At 37.4% G+C, this 20,731-nt stretch overlaps 1 protein-coding gene across 2 annotated transcripts in view; it reads right to left on the bottom strand.

Annotated features, from left to right (window-relative positions):
• Positions 1-20,731, bottom strand: part of NCOA2 (nuclear receptor coactivator 2) — a gene marked incomplete at its 5' end in the record, with an annotated part of 83,152 nt that overhangs the window by 27,596 nt on the left and 34,825 nt on the right. For both annotated transcript variants that reach the window (XM_084230330.1, XM_084230331.1), the window contains 6 exons: positions 5,336-6,605; positions 8,247-8,394; positions 11,786-11,929; positions 12,167-12,268; positions 14,617-14,805; positions 17,851-18,028. In XM_084230330.1, the coding sequence (XP_084086456.1) occupies positions 5,336-6,605; positions 8,247-8,394; positions 11,786-11,929; positions 12,167-12,268; positions 14,617-14,805; positions 17,851-18,028 (2,031 nt within the window). The remainder of the gene's footprint in view (positions 1-5,335; positions 6,606-8,246; positions 8,395-11,785; positions 11,930-12,166; positions 12,269-14,616; positions 14,806-17,850; positions 18,029-20,731) is intronic.

Raw genomic sequence — 20,731 nt, 5'->3', positions numbered from 1 at the left:
TGGGATATTTAGGGGGACTACACCTGAGGGGAGAAATCAAATACTGTAAAAATATGAACAATGTAAAAAATTTTAAGAAGTAATAAAAGGAAAAAAAATGGACTTTAGCACTCTGTGTGTGGTGGTAATGGAGGTAGGCTATAACCATTTGCTTCTTGAGAAAGTTTTGTTAAGACTGCCTTGGATGAAAAACATCCACTAAAAAAATATGTGTTACATAAACAATAATAAAAATATATTATTTTCCTTAATGGATACTATTATATTTGTCCCAACCTAGATAAAAGAAAGTTTTTACAATATAGATTAATGACCATCTGGGTTTAGAGTCCCCCATTTTTTTTTTTTTCATGTATGGTGATTTTTAACTGTGTTTACAAAGTTGTGCAACCGTCACCACCATTTAATTCAGTTTTTTTATTTTTATTTATTTTTATTTTTTATTTTATTTATACAAGAACCGGGTACAGTCAGAAGCGCAGGACTGTGAGAGAATTCACCAGAGCCAGAGTGGGGAACAGAACAGGCAGACTGATGAAATACACTGCTGAGGGCAGCAACGAGCTCGGCAGGAGAGGTCTGCGTGCCATGTGGGACCCTCGCCGGTGGCCGGGGATCAAACCGGTGCTGCAGAGGCTGCAGAGAGCTTCGCAGCCCAGCGCTGAACCGCTGCGCTACCAGGGGAGGCCCGCCCCATTTTCTTTATACCTTTAATCTTTTGACATAAGTACAAATAAACTGTAAGCCTTGAAGCAAAATAATTTTGAAGAGAAAAATCTTAAAGAGAAAAATAACTAGGTATCATAGTTTCAAAGAGTCTAATGACAGGACTCATGATTCTTCCCCAGTAGTCCACTCACGTCTAATGAGTTTAAAATAAATTTAATGTTCTACATATAAATAATTTGAATAGTTTGAATCAATCTATTGTTTTTATTTGAAATAATTAGACATTTAAAATCTATTATTTTCCTGATTATTTTAAAAAAGCATGAATTGAAAACCAATTTTTAAATTTTACTATGCTACTTCAGGTGATCAAATTCAACTGTAGCATAGTCTAGCTCTGACAAGTAACATATGACTTAAGAAAGCAATGCAGGGCCTCCCCGGTGGTGCAGCGGTTGAGCGCTGGGTTGCAAAGCTGCCCGCAGCCTCTGCGGCGGCGGTTCGATCCCCGGCTGCTCCCTGGCCACTGGAGGAGGGTCCTGCTTGGCGCGCAGACCTCTCCTGCCGCCCGCTGCTCCCCTCAGCAGTGTACTTCGGTCCTTCTGCCTGCTCTGCTCCCGGCTCTGGCGAATTCTCTCGCCCTCCCGCACTTCTGACTGTACCCAGTGCTTGTATAAATAAATAAATAAATACTTAAAAAAAAAAAAAAAAGAAAGCAAGGCAGGTGTTTATTCAAAAGGAATTGGTTGTTTGGAGTTTCAGAACTATGGACATTAAATTCATTTAGCTAACCATAAGAAAAATGCACTATGAAACTTTCCTTATTAAAGAAAATAATGCCTTGCCCATGTTTATTTCTTGTTAATTTTTGGAGTGCACAGTTAACATTACTCTAACTGCCTTCAGTTTACTTTAAATGTTCTTCTTCACGGAGGTCATGTTCAGAATGTCTATTTCCCTTGCCCCTTTAGTTGTTTAGCAAGAAAATTCGATGACTAAAACATTTTCCTCTGTAGTCATGTAAGTTCTGGAAGGGAGGGATGTCATCACATGGAATTACTGATCAAATTTTGGAAGCTTTAATTCTCATCAAAAGTTCTTCTAGTCTCTATCCACTTTGTTAGGCAAGATTTCTTCACAAGACAAAAAGATTAATGCCTTCCTTTAAAATGCTTTGCCAAGATACTTCAAAGTTTTGCTTAGGCATCTATTTGAATGCTCAAATTAGCCACATCAATTTGAATAGTTAAACTATTTCTGGCAGAAAATGAGTCAGAAAGATTTTTATAAAAGTTCTACAAAATGAAAATTAGACTTGATTTCTTTAATTTTTCTGGTTTTATGAATTTTTCATGTGTCAAATCCACTTCTTTTCTGAAGCAAATATAAAGAGCATGTGCATTTTAATAGCCCAAGTTTCTAATAATTTACAAAAGAGCTTTACAAAATTTTAAATAAAAAATGTAATGTTACTACACTTACCGAACATAACATTTTTAAAAATGATAATATAATTTTATAAATGATAATATAATTTTACATTTGTAGGGAGGTTTTCAGGATACTGCCAGTTTAAAAAATATGGGTTGTTTTTCGAATGGAACAAATAATAGGAGGAGATTCTTTTTAAACCATTTCTAAGGCCTCATCATAAATGGCCCTGTAGCATTAGAAAGAATGAGTATCATCTGGTCATGTTCCATTGTGCTAATAAGTACATAACTTAGAAGTCAGTAAACACATTGAAAATTTTTCTGCCACTGTTTCCTGTTGGTTAAGAAATGCTGTAGAAACAAATGTTGTTTAAATACCCAGTAAAGATGCTATTTTGGGTTTAACAGTGCCATTGAAGTACTTCCGTCCTTAATAAGTTAGTGATAGGCTAAACACACTCAGCTAATGGCTCTTTTCTGAGTCAAAATTACAAGACAGTTAGCTGCAATTCAGGCTCCCTAACAGTTTACTTGACAAAAAAATTTTTACATTCCCTTGAAAGGAAAAAAAAAAAAACCTTCAATAAAAGTGTATGGCAGTTAACAGGAGCCACAATTAATCTGGACTTAGGAATAGTGAAGGAGAGTAGAGGTGAAAATCGCTTTTTTTTTGTAAAGTAAGTCATTCTAGCTTTGATCTAAATTTAGGTAATGCATACTTCCTGTGGTAACCTTTCTTTTCAAGTTGCAATGTTTTTGATGTTAAAATTGCTCTGAAGTAGTATTTTTGGTGGAGTTTTAAAATGGGAATGGATGGAGGGTGAGACCAGGGGCTGGGTTTCATTAAGAAAAAAATACTTACTGTATGTGTGTGTGCACACTATTTTTTGGCTCACCAAAATAACAGATTTGTGCTCATTACACTCTGGGCTTTATGTTCTCTAGGTGAAACAATTTTGATTAGAAAATTGTTTCTCATAAACAAGAATCAGAAACTACAGGTGACTCTAGGACTGTATTTTTTTTTTAAACTTCTTTTGTCATCAGTTTTTTTGTCTGTTAGGGTAATCATATATCTAAATATAGGAATGCCAAACAGTGTCCCCCTTCCCTGACCCTTTAATTCCCTAGGGCCTCAGGCATGGGATAGAAATAAATTCTGTTTATGGAGGGAGGGGCCAGTCACTTAGCCATTAAGCTAAGGTGGACCTCATGAGTCACCATCTTGCCCTCTAGCATGTGTCAAGAGACTGAGTGACAGTATCTGTGCCTGCCACTCTGAACTGCCACTAGCTCTGGATATTCTAATCTAGCAAACCTCAAAAGATTAAAACATTTACAGTTGTCAATTTGGTTTTACGCTCCACTTTATCTAAGGCATTGCTATTAGTTTTCTGTTGAGACTTTGGCTTCCTCTGCCTGATGACTATACAGCATTACAGAACAACACTATCATAGAAGTTTAAGGATTAATTACCAAAAATGTTTATATAACCAGGCTGTTTCCCATGTGAAAGACACAAAGGCTTGAAAAATCATATCTGCCTTAGTGGAATGGTAGCAGCTGTCAAGACATCTAAGTGAAAGAAACAAAGGCTGTGAAGTGCTTAGAACCAGGATGGAGGCAGCTCGAAGGCATGAGTGGCCTCTGTTTTCCTGATTAGGATCCTAGACTTGCTTCTGCTGACTCAGTGGAATTCAAGGTTATAGTAAGGGGGTGCTTCTCTCTGCTCTCTCCATCCACAACTAGTCTGAGAAGACAGTTGATAAAAATTTCAAGGACAAATAGGCCAACAATTGGCCTCTACAGCTTCTTCACTTCTGAACCACGCATGACTTAAAAGACTGAAGTAAGGGCAGTGTGCAAGATTAGAGGGAGAGCTGATAGCATGGGGTGAAGTCTTGGATCATTAACTCAGTCACTGATTCCCCAGGAAATACCTTATGCTAAGCTATTATGTCAGTAATAACTTTTTTTAAATGAAGGAAAATATTAAATGGTTTCTATTTTCCCTGTGATGTCATTATCTCCTTAGTACATCATCAAGAATGATTCTGAGTAGGAATTAAGTTTTCAGATAAGAACAACAGAGAATATAACCTCTGGCTTTAGTTTTGAATTAATATATGATGGCTTAAATATCCTGACATCCAGTAAAATGTAACCTCACCTTTCTGACCATCCATTTCCCTCTTAAATACTTTTATACCAAAGGCTTAAAAATTTCTTCAGCTTTAATCAGTTTTGGTTGAGACTATAAAGAGGATAATCTTCATTAAGTTTGAAAACCAGTCAAACTCTGATCTTAAAAAGAGAGAAGGGTAAATAAGAAATTATTCAATCAATGGGCTCCCTGGTGGCGCAGCGGTTAAGCACTGGGTTGCGAAGCTGCCCGCAGCCTCTGCAGCGCTGGTTCGATCCCCAGCTGCTCCCCAGCCACCGGCCATCGTAGGAGGGTCCCACATGGCACGCAGACCTCTCCTGCCGCCCGCTGCTCCCCTCAGCAGTGTACTTCAGTCCTTCTGCCTGCTCTGCTCCCCACTCTGGCTCTGGTGAATTCTCTCACCCTCCCGCACTTCTGACTGTACCCAGTGATTGTATAAATAAATCTTAAAAAAAAAAAAAGAAATTATTCAATCAAGTCTGTTCTGACCAAGCCCAGTTGCGAAGAAGTGACCATCTCCAATTCAGGCATCTGCTGTAACAGGAGTAAACAAAGTAAGCTCGCTTGGGGGCTATATCCTGCCCCACCACCCATTTTTGCATGGTCCAAGAACAGATTTACTTTTCATTAATTGGAAAAAAAATCAAAAGAAGCATGTTGTGTGATACATTAAATTGTATAAAATTAAAATATCAGTGTCTGCAACTTTTATTCAGACAAAGCACAATCATTTGCTGACATACTGGCTATGGCTGCTTTTGCATGACAATGGCAGAAGTAAATAGCTGTGACAGGGACTGCATGGCCTGCTAAGCCTAAATGATTTACCATTTGGCCCCTTACCAAAAACAAGTCAGGCGACCCCTGCTATATAACAATGTCACTCTTTGCTAGATAAAGGATTTGGAAAAAGCAGCTACAGTGAGAATTAAGTCTGTTTCAAAGTAAGAACAATAAAGGAGGAGGCTTATTTTTATCTAATCAACTGAGTTCTCAAAATGCCCCTGTGGAGAAAATCCTTGGTGGATGTGGATTACCACACGTAGGAGAACACATTACAAAACTTACCTGGTCATTAGGCTCAAAGTTCATCTCTTCCTTCTCAGTTTTCATAGCTATTAATTTTGTGTTACTGGCAGGGTCTGTTTTACTGTCCAGTCGCTCAAGTTTGGGGGTGATTTCTGGTAAACCAATATCTTTAGTATCATCTTTATCTAGCAAATAGCGAAGTAGTGCATTCTCTTTCTTCTTGGGGCTCACTGGCTCTTGTTTAACAGTCACTTCTGAACCAGGAGCTGTGCTGTTGGCCTCTTGACTCAGCTCTTTGCCTGTGGCTTCGGCTGTTAACTTAGCCAGGTCCACAGGGGAACTGCTGTCCTGCAAGAGTCTGTGCAAAATCTTATGCTTCTCCTTGAGCGAGGTTCCATGTGTTGACCCAGAACCAGGCAAGCTACCTGTGGAGTCCTTGTTTGTGTCCGACAAAGAACTGGATAAGGGTGAAGGCTCCATCTGGTCAGATTTGGTGGTCAACAGCTGTAGGAGTTTGGTCTGTCCTTTGCTGTCATGCAGTCTGTTCTGTCCATCAGATCTTTCACTGCTGACAGCCTGGGGCAAGCTGGAATCATTTGTTTCCTTTTGCTCTCCAGGATGGCAGCTGCTCTCTGCCTGTCCAGTTGTACCTTCCGATGGCTCCCCATAAAGTCCAAAACAGTCTTTGGAGTCTAAGCTTCCCATCTTGCTGAGTGGGGGAGGATTCATATTAACTGGGGAGTTTTGCAAAGTTCCCATTTTTAGGTCTGGTGAAGCCAACGATGACCCTAATGAGACCCCATGCCCCTCGCTGAGGGCCTGAAGTGCATTGAGGGAACTGTTGGTGTAGCTATGGCTATTTCCTGTGCTGCTGCAAACTCCCACAGGGGAATGCAAGCTTCCTGCAGGGGAAAACTGACTGGGTGGGATTCTCGGGCTTCCAGCCACTCCAGGGCTCATGCGATGCCTTGGTGAAAGCATGGAGTTGGGTTGTCCTGGATTCATGCCAGGACTGCTTTGTGAGGGACTGTTCATTTTGAGTGCATAGTTACTACCCTGAGGAGTGGTTGCTTGCATGCTTGACACATGGTTCATTCCCCCAGAACCACCAAACCTGCCCATGGGCATGCCCATTTGTTCCTTTGGGCCATTTATGGGAAAATTTATATTGCTATTGAGGGTCATGTCCTGACCTGGATTCCCACTGCACAAGGCCTGATGGGCAGGGCTGTTAGAGCTAATTGGATTCAATGGCTTCCCCATCACTTGTCCAGTCAGATCCGGATTCATTACACACACATTCTGCTCTCTGTATGATGAAGAAAGAAATATAAAAGGAAAAATACTTAGCAAGCGTTATCAATTTTAACAAATGAGATAGCCTTTTTTCTTTAAAAGAACAGACATCATCTAAAGGAAAGATAATGCTTTGATGAAACAATCTGCAATTATGGACAAGACTGAACATGTAGAGTTTTGGACCAAGAGGGATGTTTTTCAGTCAACTTATTAAGATGTCTGCGGTTTTACAGAGTGTGTGTTTAAATTTGACTACCTCCATATTGAAATTGTAGACAAGACATTAAAGGGGTTCCAATTACATAATGCATCTTCCACATTAAATGGAATATCATCATGAATAACTGACAGCTTATACTGTCTTAAAGAAATGATCCAAACAAGTATAGCTACCCTCAATTATCTGCCTGAAATATAATTTTAATAATAAACTTGGAGAGCACTGATATGTACTATATGGTGCAAGATGAAGAGCAAACTTAAAGGGAAAAAACTTGTCCCTTAAGTATTTATCAGAAACTCTGCAAGTTCTAACCCCAATAAAGTTGCTCAAAGTATTCAGAATTGGATCACCTTGTCTAACAGATGTCCCCACTGGGGGTCTCCCTGCGGGTCAAAGCAAAACCCACACAGGAGGGAACAACATGGACAGTAGGAGCTGCAGAGTGACCTTATTATGATCTTATTCCCCAATTCCAGGACAACTCTAATCCTCTCCCTGACTAATGACTAAAAGCAGGTTTTCAGAACAAGATGATTTTCCAAGTCCTATAGTTTTAATTTGCAGCCTTGGCAGTCACTGTGAGTTACCAAACGTGTTCACAAATCCAAACAAAACAGGTTTCACAAATTGTCAAACATCAGCTTTCAGTTGAGAAGCAGTGAAATTTGGCACATCTGTAATCACATTCAAATTGTTTCAGTCTGAGGTCAGTTTTATTAACAGCTGGCAAGTAGGACTGCCTAATGATTTTTTTCCTAAATAAGAAAAGTAAATAATTGAGAAAGGTAAGAAAACGAAACTCTTTAGAGTACCTCTCATCAAGTTTTTACACATAAATATTTATATAACTTGAAATGTAACCATTTTCCTAGCTTTGTGCTCTAAAACAATACAGTGTGGTATTTATTTTAAAGTCAACATTCAATTGTCTTTATTTTTTATGGAAACATTGTTACCTTTCAATTTAGCCTAGGGTCAGAAAGTTAACTTAAACTTTAGCATAAAGATCTAAAATATTCTTTGTAAGTACATACACTTGCAAGCTTTAGATTCTAACACTCAGGAAGAGAAATCAGCCAGTGCTCTGAACATTCCTTCTTGCGCAGGTCATCACTAGGAACTGATCATTTCCCTTCCCTGCTGTAATGCGGAGTCATGTCAGAGCAAAGTTAGTACTAGTCTGTGTTCTTCCAGCTAAGTTTTAAAATTCACTAGTATGAAAGCTAAAGTTCAAAGAATATCCCTACTTGGCTATTAACATGAACGGTCATTGAGGCAACAAGCAATAACAATTTAATTTCATATTTCACATGTGTGGGGTTGATCAACAGAAACGTTAATAAACCCCAAACACTCTAAAATTTGTTGCTTTTGTAACATTTCCCCCCAAATTGGGAAGGAACAATGATTTCTTAGAGCGAGGATTACCTGTGAAGCATATGTAAAGATATTACAAGCTGAGGTTCATTAGTAGTCTGAGAACGGATGAGTTTGCTCTTCGTTTGTGCAGCGACTAGAGTGCCGTCCGACAAGGAAAAACGATATATTTGACTGAATGCCAATCCTTGTCTCAGCACTGCAGGCAAGCAAGGAAAAAAAATGCATATTTAGAAAAATATCAGGGTGGGAGAGTGGGACAAGACACTTAATTTTAATCAGACAAGACAGTTAATTTTAATCAAGCTTAATATTTTCCTATTAACATGTAGGAATCTATATAAATCAAAACGTAACTTTTTCATGATAGCAAAGTTTTATTTCATGACATTAAAATACCATAAACTTTTAAAAGCACAAGCACATTTCTTTTTTCACTCAAAATACCCCTAAATTCAATATATATATATTCAAAATAAAGCTTGGACCCTTAACCTATGTTGTTTGAAAAAATCTTCACTATAGTAGCAAAACAGAGTACAATTTATAAACTCAAAATTAGCTTTATAATGATCTGTTTAAAATGTTAGAATAAAATGTTAGAAAATAATACAATGCAGACATGATACCTCTAAAGTGTACAATGTCTTTAATTTCCCTTTAAATTATTACAAATGCAGGCCTCCCCGATGGCGCAGCTGTTGAGCTCTGGGTTGCGAAGCTGCCTGCCGCCTCTGCGACGCCGGTTCAATCCCTGGCTGCTCCCCCCCACCCCCAGCCACCAGAGGAGGGTCCTGCATGATCAGCAGTGTACTTCGGTCCTTCTGCCTGCTCTGCTCCCTGCTCTGGCTCTGGTGAATTCTCTCACCCTCCCGCTTCTGACTGTACCCAGTGCTTGTATAAATAAATAAATAAAAAAAAATTATTACTAATGCTACAGTAAAATTTACGAGATCAAATATATTCCCCAAATATTTATCTTGATGTTAAATATTGTTCAATTCATCGTACTCGAATATTTCCCAATTCTGTTTTTTGGTGTAAAAATAGTAGTAATTCTGTGTTAGAGGACAACAGAAAGTAAAAGATAAACAAAAGAATATTTTCAGGGAAAAAGGGCTAAATGGAAAAGTATAAAAGTATAAATTTTAGTGACATGGAATTGGTTTAACTGCTGTATGAAGAGTCAGATGTTTTCATATTCAAGACAATAGCAGAAAATAAGCACAAGTTAACTAGGTTAAAATAATTTCTCTTAAAATAAAATTTCAGATGTATCTTTTATAATTTTACAATACAATTGTTTGTTTAAAACTCAAATATTGCATATTTAAAAAGAATGTTTCAATTTAGAAAAAAGGAGTCATATAATGTAGTCACCTCTTAAACCATTTTAAGACCACCACCATGTTTCTACCACATAATCCTCAGCACAAATTTTGTGGGTTGAACAGCTAGCCCCAAAGTGACCAAACACATTTATCATGCCACAAAATTGCCACAATAAGAGAAAGAAATGGGGGGAGAAGACAGTGACATATAATGTGGATTCAGATTTTCTGGTAAAATTTCACACTAAGCAATTTCTCTAATAAATCCCCCTCTTCGGTTTCACTTAGATGTAGTATTTAGGTATTACTTTCTGCCATCAACTGTTGCAGGAAGTTATTCTGAAGTGGCAGTAATGGAAATATATTACTATATATATGTGTATTTTGCTTTGCACAGTAAGTATGTTCCTAACACTGTTATGATAGGACTCATATTTCCAATGGCTTATAATTTCAAAATTTTATCTGACCTTGGCTGTGATCTTTAAAGATTTTCCATTTCCATTTGGTCTACATCAAACATCTCTGCTTCAAAGATAGGAGGAGTAAGCGTTCACCTGAATGCATTTAGGAAGCTCTGCTAGTTAAACAAAGCCTTCCAGCAGGTTTTTATTCAATGCTGATCTTACCTATTTCATGCATCTAGATGAAATGTATTTCCTACATTTGCAAGTTTCCCTTCAATGGGTCCCATTCATTTAAACTTAGCACACTGCCTGGTAATTCTGTGTAGACCCTTTTGTATGGAATCAGAAAGCTACAGAATTAATTATAGGGCACTGCTATGAGGACCCTGAACATATCTGCTCATGGTGATTTCTTATTCTTTGCTGCTATTATTCTTTTTAGTTTAAACCAGATCTAGTGAAATGGTAGGTTAAACATTGATTTCTGTCAAACATAGTATCTTTATTTCCTCTTATTTTTTCCAAATTAAAGAAAAATAATGGAAGATATATATTGCTGCATTATGTGTCTATTTTTAAGAAATAATATTGAATAGGATGGAAAGGATAAAAAAATGAAAAAAATAAGGGAATGGGAGAGATATTAATTACTAAATGACCTTTGTTATAAGTGCTCTTAACAGTATAAAGTTTAAACATACAAACACCACTGGTAAAATGCCAAGGATGTGCATTAAACAGAAGATGACAAACTAAAACTCTATTTTCAATAGAGAGTTAGAAACATTTTCTGCAAAGATGCAGATAATTTGTCAAGCAGAGTCCCAAGACACACAGCAAGCACTGCACCCAGGCCTTCACAGCGGTTTGGCCCCTTTCTGGCAGCCCCTGTGGAAGCCACATCTCTTAAGCAGCTGCACCTACCCCAGCAGGCAGTGCCTATGAGAGTCTAAAAAGCAGAAGACCAGGAGAAGGAAAAAGTGTCTCCTTCCCCCACCATAATAAGTGCTAAGGAAAGAATTTTTTTCTGTTTTTCTCAACTTAACAGAAGGCCAGAAGGTACTAGAGGAAAAGTGATTCGGTGGAAAGAACTCTGGGAGCAGTACAGCAGAGCCTGCCAGGACAGGCAGTCCAGTGCAAATACTAACTCAATGCTCATGAGCCTGCTATTTCACCTGCTTCAGTCTCCCCATCTATAGCACGGGAGTGCTACTGCCTATCTACTTCACATGTTGTGAGAAACCAGTGAGATAATGTAAAGACGGACAATGTCAGAGACCAGTTACTCAATAAAAACTGCTTTTATTACTTAAATAGCTAAAGTTCTGGGCTTAGATGTCTAATGAGCCATGTGACCTCAGATAAAACACTTTATCTTTGGGCCTTCTACAACACTGAGGAGATCTTCTGTGATCACTTTCTGGAAGGAGGGCCTGGGATCCCACTGTTACCTCTGTTAGAACTTCACCTGGGTTTGCAAATATTCCAGATTTACCTTATGATTCAGAGAATATTTCTTTTGATGTTAGGTTATTGTGTTTTCTTTTACATCTAGAAGCCTTAGTATCAAAGAAAAAGAACTTTTCCCTTTACCTTTCATCTGTCATTGAGAAAATATTATCTCCTATTCTATTTCCTTTATCTTCTGTCCTACATGTTCTCCCATTAAATTTTCTTTCAGATGGCAACATCTTCTGGGCCAGATGATGCCAATACATATGAACATAAAGAGTCACCAGATCCAAGTCCCCTAAGGAGAACTTCAGGAGTTAGTGTTTCAGAGAAAGCTTCCATAGGGAGCAGCAAGTTGGCAAAAATTAACTTCAGAAAAGCATCATGTAGACATGTTTACCTTCATGATGATGCCTCTTAGCATAGGATACGGATTCCCCTTCATGCTGTGCGTGGAACTTCTGAATGCACCTTCTCACCAGGTCCTCCCAGCCTGGTTTCATGGCTGCCCTCATGGTGCTGGTATCCAGTGAAGTGATCTTGCCTATTAAATAACAGAAAGCATCATATCTACATACTGATCTATTATTTAGGGCAATAATTAAATTTTAAAAGGATAACAATTGATTTATTTAGTTAGCACAAGTACATGGACCAAAAGGGTAGACAATGAAAATAAGTGTCCAGCATTATGACAGTCTTCTAAATAAACTCCTTGCATTTACTAATATGTAAACATTCTAAAATGATTTCTTTTGTGGTCTTTGAAAAGAGAATTTACCTTGAAGATCTTGGCGAGTAGTAAAACTTTCTGATGAGGGAAGAACTGGTCTTTCCTTCATGGGAACTCTTCTTGCCACACAAATCAAGCAGGACTGCAGATCTTCAACAAATACATTTAAGGTTATCAGGTTAGGCTTTTTCAGTGAGTCAAACTCAGATTTATTTATGATACCACAACTTTGCAAATTCATTCAGGAAAGAGTGACAGAACACAATATACCTCTGCTACTCACTGCCTATATTTTCTCCTCAACTGAAATTGGAAGCAGCTGAAGGACAAAGAGGATGAACTGCTAAAGCCACATAATACAGCTGATAAAAGTATGTCCACTGTACTAGAGTTAATCATGTGAAACCATCCCCCCATTGATGAAAAGAATGGAATCCCTTCTTATTAAATGGCTGATAATAACAAAGAGTTTAATTCATACTATAATAAAACAATTATGAAAACCAGTATCTGATGCTCTGCTTTGTCATGGGGTTTCTTCTTCAGCTTTAGGTACCAAGAGATAGGAAAACGACACATATCTTCTACCTAACTATGTAAATGCCCCTATAATGGCAATATGCAATTTAAAGTAAAGAATATAAATGGACTCTGGACACATAACCATACAAAAAATCCCTGAAAAAGCAGCATAGGCCAGAGCAGATGCATGGCCGACAGTTCAGAGTCTTGGCCATACGTGGTTGGTTTCTCCCAGAGCCAAAGCTAAGCCTTTACTCCTTACCCCATTTCATTTGCTTTATGCATCTGTGTTCACTTCTGGAGAACAGGGGAATGCTTTATTTATCTTTGCAGCACGCAGAGCACATTGCACAGCCCTTTTAATTTCAAAAATGTTGGATAAAGGATTGTTAAAAAGTAGTCTCTGCATATCTTACATGAATAATTTTTGACTGTTTACTTTTAAATTTGGAAAAGAATTTCTTTAAATAAATCCACTAATAGCAATGATTACAAAATTAAATGTAATCTTCATCCTCAACATAAGAAAAGTTACATTTTTAAGTACGGACTATGCGATAGATCTCTTGCTAGTTGCTTTATAGGCTACCAATTCATTTAACCCTCTTAATAACTCTTCAGGGCAGGTCTTAGCATTAGCTCCATTTAACAGAGAAGAAAATCAAAGTGTGAAGTTTAAATAACCTGCCCGACATCATATAAAACTTTCCTGAAGCCTGAATTTAAATCATAGCATGCCATGGCCCAGAAACCCTACTGTTATGCCATCTCGTGCTAACAATCAGAATCAGATTTTATATGTACAAAAAAAATTAAATATACAGAACAAAACCATAAATTAGCCCAGCTTTAGCTTCTTTATACTGCATTAGAATATTATCATAGATGGATAAATTAGCAGCACTTATTCTGTTGTATAAAAGTGAATAAAATCACTTGATATTCAATACTATGTTAAAATATAATTTTGAAAACTATGTGTCACCTATGACAACTCTATTACTTCCTTTCCAATAAAGCATCTATTAAAAAGTACGTATTTTTTAAAAGGATTTAAATTATCGGTATTTAAGGCCAATCATGGTTCAAGATTATTCATTTAATCCTTATTACATTCTGATACTGGCATTGTGGACTTTATTTGCTAAGAAAAAAATGGATGTTCAGAGGGTCAAGAAGCTTGCCCAAAGTCACAGACCTGGAAAGTGGCTAAATTACAAGCTGGCCTGTCTGATTATAAAGTCTACGATGTTTCCACTCACCAGTAGGTCTCAGTTCTTCCCCTTCTGATGTGCACACAGAATATACTTTTCAGCAATGTCTCATGTTACAAAGTAACACAGAGTGGTGTGGAATGGCTGCTTGGCGCACACAGACAGTGGAAACTATGTCACATCTCTTTAGGAGTAGTCTTGAACCCTTTCCCAATCCTATCGGCATCCTTCTTGCAAATAATATTTTACACTATATTCTGGAACCAGCATCTGTGGAAAGGCTGTCTGGAATCCACTAATTAGCTTTGAAAGAATATGGAAAATGCTGCTTTGCACTGTCTAGAGTTAATAATACAGAGTTAGCATTAGACGTTGAGGAGTCTAGAATTTCTGTAAGGGTTAACCACTAACAGAACTGCCCTTGGAGGGTGGTCACTAGCTGTTTAAATACGAATTTAATAAATAGGAAAATCAGATCCCTCATTGTACTAATGACATTGCAAAAGCTCAATAACCACACATGGCTGCCATGTTGCACAATGAAGATATATAACTCTGTTCGTACTGCAGAAACTTCTATTGGATAGGGCTATTATAGAGACTTAAAAATGGAATTTATCCCCAAAATTGTTAAATTTGTGAATAAAGCAAATAAACTGCCTCCAAATTTACCTCTGCGTGACCAATAAATTTAGATTATTAAGTGTGAAAGAAGTGGTATGGGAATAGATAGACACAAAAGATTCTAGAAATAGTGCCCACCTTCTCCTTCTTCTTTGATGGACTTTGGTTGAGAAACAGCAAAGCACTGCATAGTTTCATATTTCTGATGTGCTTCCTGGTTATCATGACCTTCCTCTTCTGAATCAGGTAAAGGTTTTACCAACATCCGACAATTGAAGGTATGGCTGTTGCGCCTAGGAGGTTCGCCGGACCAAGATCCTCCATTCACTGAGCAAGGCAAAAGCAATCCAGTGAGATAAAGACACCAACATCAGATTTGCTGCTGCTTAATTATCAAAGTGATATAGGAAATATGGTTATGTAATTTTACATAGTATTTATACTTTTCCAAATAACTTCATAACCTAGAGGGGAAAAATCCCAGAGAAATCCTGGAATTTTTCAAAACTTCTTTTATAGTTCTCATGTTCAGGCCTTCCTTTTTTATTACTAAAATACTATAGTTCTCTATTTTCTGGTTTTTCCAATTTTGATTTTTTGGAAATTTAATCTACTTGCATTCCAGCTTTAGATAGGCTATCCTCTGCTGAAAAATATGTGTTACGTGGCAGTAACTGCAGCATTAAGTTCTCTAAAAGAATTTGGACTTGATGTAGTCAGGTGTAAGAAGGCCATTCGAACTAACAAATCAAAATTTCACTAACCAGCAGCCCTGTCTATCCGTCTAAGCAGATCGACCACATTCCCCAGCACAGTTCCCCCAACTCCAAACACCCAGTCCCAACATGAATGCCTCTGCTTCTGCAATCCTATCTAAAACTCCAGGCTGCCTTCCTTTCTCCCATCCAAAGGTATTCATGCTACAAAGGCTGTGATCTTCTATACAGTTACCAATTATGCAGGTACCCCACACTGACTCCTCTTTCAGATCTTTTCTAAAATTTTACAGAAATATTAACACATATTCCATAATTTGGCTGTGGCCAAAGTATTTCACTACATATGTTTTATTTATTTATTTATTTTTTTAATAGAGGCATGCTTTTATTTATTTATTTATTATATTTGTTTGTTTGTTTTGTTTATACATGCACTGGGTACAGTCAGAAGCGTGGGAGGGTGAGAGAATTCACCAGAGCCAGAGTGGGGAGCAGAGCAGGCAGAAGGACTGAAGTACACTGCTGAGGGGAGCAGCGGGTGGCAGGAGAGGTCTGCGCACCATGTGGGATCCTCCTCCGGTGGCCGGGGAGCAGCCGGGGATCGAACCGGCGCCGCAGAGGCCGCGGGCAGCTTTGCAACCCAGCGCTCAACCGCTGCGCCACCGGGGAGGCCCACACTACATATGTTTTAAATTGTTTCATGTATATTGCTCAATAAGACTGAACCACACTTGAGAACAAATTTCTAATATCATTTCAAGTGGAAAATTATTTTGCATGTCTTCTATATGAGTATCAATACTTAAAAATTTATGTATTATTTCAAGACAGAGATAAGGAAAGACATCATTTTGGGGGAAATACATTAGAGAAAATCAAGTGGGAGAAATGAAAGAATGACTGATTTTGAGAATCAAAGGTATTTATGGACCACGGAGTCAACTTTTTCATTCTACAGATGAGAAAATGGATGTCCAAAGAAATGCTAGAAGAGCTGGAATCATAATCAATCCTAATTCTCACTTTGGAATTCTTTTCTTTACTGTTCTTTATGTTTTAACTGAAAAATATTAGGGTCAGTAGGACAATGAAATAAGATTTAAAAAAAGGTGGGGGGGAATGCTGGTCATACTGAAAGCAAACACAGTCTTAAAGGTTACTAGTTAGAAAACATTTAAAGGACATTTAGGTGTTAAGGTGAACTCAATGCTAAACGGCCAGCCATGAGGCTGCAGAATTAAAAAGGAAACAGATTTATTTTTCTAGAAAGAAAAATGTACATATCAAGCTAACTTCAAAAAATTACTGTAAAATTGCAGAAGGAAGCACAGCTAACTTTATACATCAATGCAGACATTTGGGGAGTTTATTTCACCATCAGCATTCTTAAAAACTTATTTACATAATGGAGACTATAAGGAGTAATCAAAGAAGAAAGAAAAAGTTCTTATTAACTCAGGTTAATAAGTAATTTGAAAGTATAATAAAGGCACAATAGAAAGGAAAGTAAAGAGTTCTTTAGACAAGTGAATTAATAATACTGAATTAGCAAGTACAGTCCTTTGAGGAAGTCATAAAATTACTGAAGAGATTTGAAATTAATAGTTACTTGAAATAAGAAATCCCAATTTCTTGTTCATTTACTAGAGACTATAACAAAAGAATCTCACATAAGCACTCATGTATTTTTGTACTACTGTTGTAGTCACTTTGAACAAAGAGTTAGCATATCTTGGAAAGCTAGCCATTAAGGAATTTGAAAAGGACCTTTTCTTATTTACTATAACAATAAAACTGACTAAATAGTTTTAAGAAAAAGAACAGAAATACTAGCTAACTCAGGACTTGACCTTATTCTGTATTAAAATTTGTACTTCTTTTTATCAGTGAAGATGTTCTTATCATCATCAGTTTAAGTGAGAATATTAAAAAAAGAACTAAGTAAGTGGGAACAGCAATGTTCCAGAGCAGCAACTAAGGTGGGCCCACACACTGAATCATCCACTATAAAATATGACCCTTAATAATCACATACACTTTTGGACCGTAGCTCCAGAATAAGATGAAGTCAGGTTATCTGAAACAAGGAGAGTAGGTAAGGAGGCAATATCTGACAGTAACCCCTGCAGAGTCACAGAGTCTGTGAAATAAAAGAGCTCCTTAGGGCTCCCAGTTGATAGTATTTGAACCTCTATATGCCACTTGTTCCTTTATATTTTATTTTTAGAATGTTGTATACACCCACATACATATTCTCTTCACATGTAGGACTGAGCTGAATCTCAAATGTCTCATGACCTTCCACTTCTTAGACAGTCATAGAAGAAAAAAAGGACAAACAAAGCTGGCTGACAATGGATAGGGTGGAAGAAAATTTCGCACCTCCTTTAAAAACAATAAAACAAACCCCATGAAAACAGTTGTCATATGAATAATGTACATCTGAATTATTTTCATGTATTTTAAATATAGGATCCCAGTGATCATTCATTCAAGGCCAGTATCTGCAGATGTCCTTTTTCTCCATGACTTCTAAACTTTAAAATACTTAAAATAAGCAACTCTAAAAAATTAACGAGTTATTCATGTCTCCAACTGACATAACAGTTTTATTTTACTCCCTCCAGTCAAGATGCAGCAGACAATCATTTACCTATAGACTTTGGCAGCAGGTTTTTGACAAATTCAGTGTGGTCCCCAACATGCAGGATGCTATACACACTTTTGTTCATCAGCTCTTCTTGGTTATACCTTAGGTATTGTGTCACATTCTCTGAAACAAACACCACGTTGCCTTCCAGGTTCACTACAAAGAAGAACCCATCAAGGGCCTAAAGGAAAAGATAAATTGTGTTAGAAAGAAGGCAACAAAAAATTACATGCAATTGTTAAAGAAGGAAATAATCCCGTCAGGGGAAACATAATTCACATGTGGATAGAAAATGGATCTTACTTCTCTCCAAGTTCTCAAACAATTAACACATTTTCTCTTGGTGAAATTATTCCATCTTATTAAGTGGGAGAGAGTCTAGATCAGGGTTTCTTGTCACAAACTAAATGACAAACACCAACTCTGTTAATTTATCAGGAGATAATTATTGTCAAGTAAAAGTGTACAGGCATTTATGTGTATTTTCAAAGTAAGACTGATGTACCAGAACTTTTGTTACCAACCCAATACAAAAGAATTCCATTGTAGAGTTTCTGATGTACAATCCAATTCCCCCAATTTAAGGACAAATACCAAGAAAAAACTGAAAATTTTACTACCTTTAAAATTACCAGAGTTTAAATGAAAGGAATTACACATGTTCTCAGGTTCTTAAATGTATATTAATCCTTTACTGTTTGCTGTATATGAGGAAAGGGTCCAGAAAATTAATCTCTTATATGACAAAATTCTTGGGGTCTCTGTGGGGACATCAGGCTTAGATGGCCAGTACTGTCCTGAGAGTGGAAAAGGACTTGAGGTTTTGGTTCATAACAGTAAGAGTTGTAAAGTTAATTCTGTACGACTTTTTCTAGAAAGTGTTAAGATACAGGCTTTTAAATTACCCAGGTATCAGTAACTTCTGTACTAGATGTATAGCCTCACTTTTCATTGTTATTCCAATGTACATTCGGGAAGGAGATGAAAAATCTGGGAGTATTTTAGGAAATAAATAATAATAAATAATATTGAACATATTTAGTGTGCCTCAAACACACTGTGTCATTTTAATATTTACACCACTGAAGGACTGTTACTGCTTTTCTAATTCATAGAGGAGGCTCTTGATTGAGGCTCAGATAGGTTAAGTGATTTGCTTAAGCTCTTGCAACCAGTCAGTGGCAGAGCTGGAATCTCAATCCAGGTGGAGGGACTCCAAAGTTCACACTTTTAATTACTATGTCACCAAGCACTGTCCTCCAATATTTATCTCAGTCCACTTTCTTCCAGTGTTTGCCTTGGCGATACAAAGAAAGGTTGGCAGCCCAGTGAGTTTTTCTTAGTTCCTATGTCTTCCCCTTTCTGATTTTGCTTATTCTGTGTTCTATGGACCAGACGAGTGACCAGGACTAGAAAAAACTTGCTGTTAATCAATCTTGCCTTGAACCAGGGCCACCTGCTCTATCCAGTTATGCCACGGTTTCTCCATGTTATGTATTTACTATTTTTAGCATGAAAGTTACCTGTACATACTGATATGACAAGTATATGGATGGGACATGAGGTGTTTCCTTTTTTTTCCTAGTTTGTTTTTTTCTTTAATTTATTATAGGCTCTTATTTTATGAAATTTTTTTGAATATATTCCATCTCTAATTCTATTTTCACTGCAAAAATAAATGCTCTCTTGAGTTACAACTGACCATAAGGCAGCTATGAAAAGCTCTTTAAAAAATTAGGTTTTAAATTTTTCTTAAATATTCTGTCAGGTTTCTCCCAGTGATATAAACAACACATAGAGCAAAGCAAGGCTGTATGTAAATGGCATTCTATAGCAGGCTGGAATCAACCTGTAAAAAGCCTTGGTGAGCATGCGCACATTGCACGTGCGTGAGGCGATGGGGACAGGATGTCAGCTGAGTAGTTATATACTGAGTGTCCTTTTAAACTCACTGTTTCAGATACACACTCAACAAGGATTTCCATAGTTCTATTACCTATAATTCGCTTTTAAAAATGCATGTAGCTCCCCGCTGCTTTGTGCCATGGTAAAAAAGACTAATTTGCAGCATAGTATAACTGAAAAATGAAACTGTTTCATTTTATCGAGACTGTGTTTTTTTTTTTTTTTTAAATCTCAGTATAATATGCTCTGATGAAAAAAAGCTGACATTTGGTTTTGTTGCCTAGCAACCACTATGCTATGATGTAAGCATGAGTGTGCATCTATGCCTAGGAACAGTTCCATGAGAACAAGCTTTCTCTGTTTAAGTTATTACATGTAAACAGGGATGAAGATTTAAACTGAAACCTTAAGTCTCTAGTTTACCTCTTCAACATATTCAGCAAGTCCTGCTACACAAGTACTCGGTCAATTCTGAAGACAGTGATTTCTCAGAAGACTACTTTGAATGAGCAAAAAACTAAATGTTGGTTTGCTTTTATGAGATAAGGCCCACTGAAATCTAACAATCTGATTTCTACAATTAATGAACTTGCTTCCAAAGGGTTTGAGTCACAATCTTGTGGTGACCCCAAGCATTCCTTTTTAGAAGACTCAAAAATCTTCCCAGGAGTTTCCACCCCACTTTCATTTCCACCCTGATATAAGGAATAAACATAGATATAGGGGGATTTCCTAATTGCACTAACGTAGATTACCATAATTTTTTTTTTTTTGGTGGGACGCTCGCCTTTGGCCGGGGATCGAACCAGCGCTGCAGAGGCTGCGGGCAGCCTTGCAGCCCAGCGCTCAACCGCTGCGCCACCAGGGGAGGCCCAGATTACCATAATTTTTAAATCAATTTTTTCTGTAATTGAAAATTCTTTTCACAGAAAGTTATCAACTTTCTTTCATCTAATTCTCAACAGTCCACCTAGTGAGA

This window comes from Talpa europaea, assembly GCF_964194135.1.
Source record: "Talpa europaea genome assembly, chromosome: 3".
Lineage (NCBI taxonomy): Eukaryota > Metazoa > Chordata > Mammalia > Eulipotyphla > Talpidae > Talpa > Talpa europaea.
The sequence above is the reverse complement of the archived record's forward strand: the minus strand, read 5'-3'. Positions and strand labels throughout refer to the sequence as shown.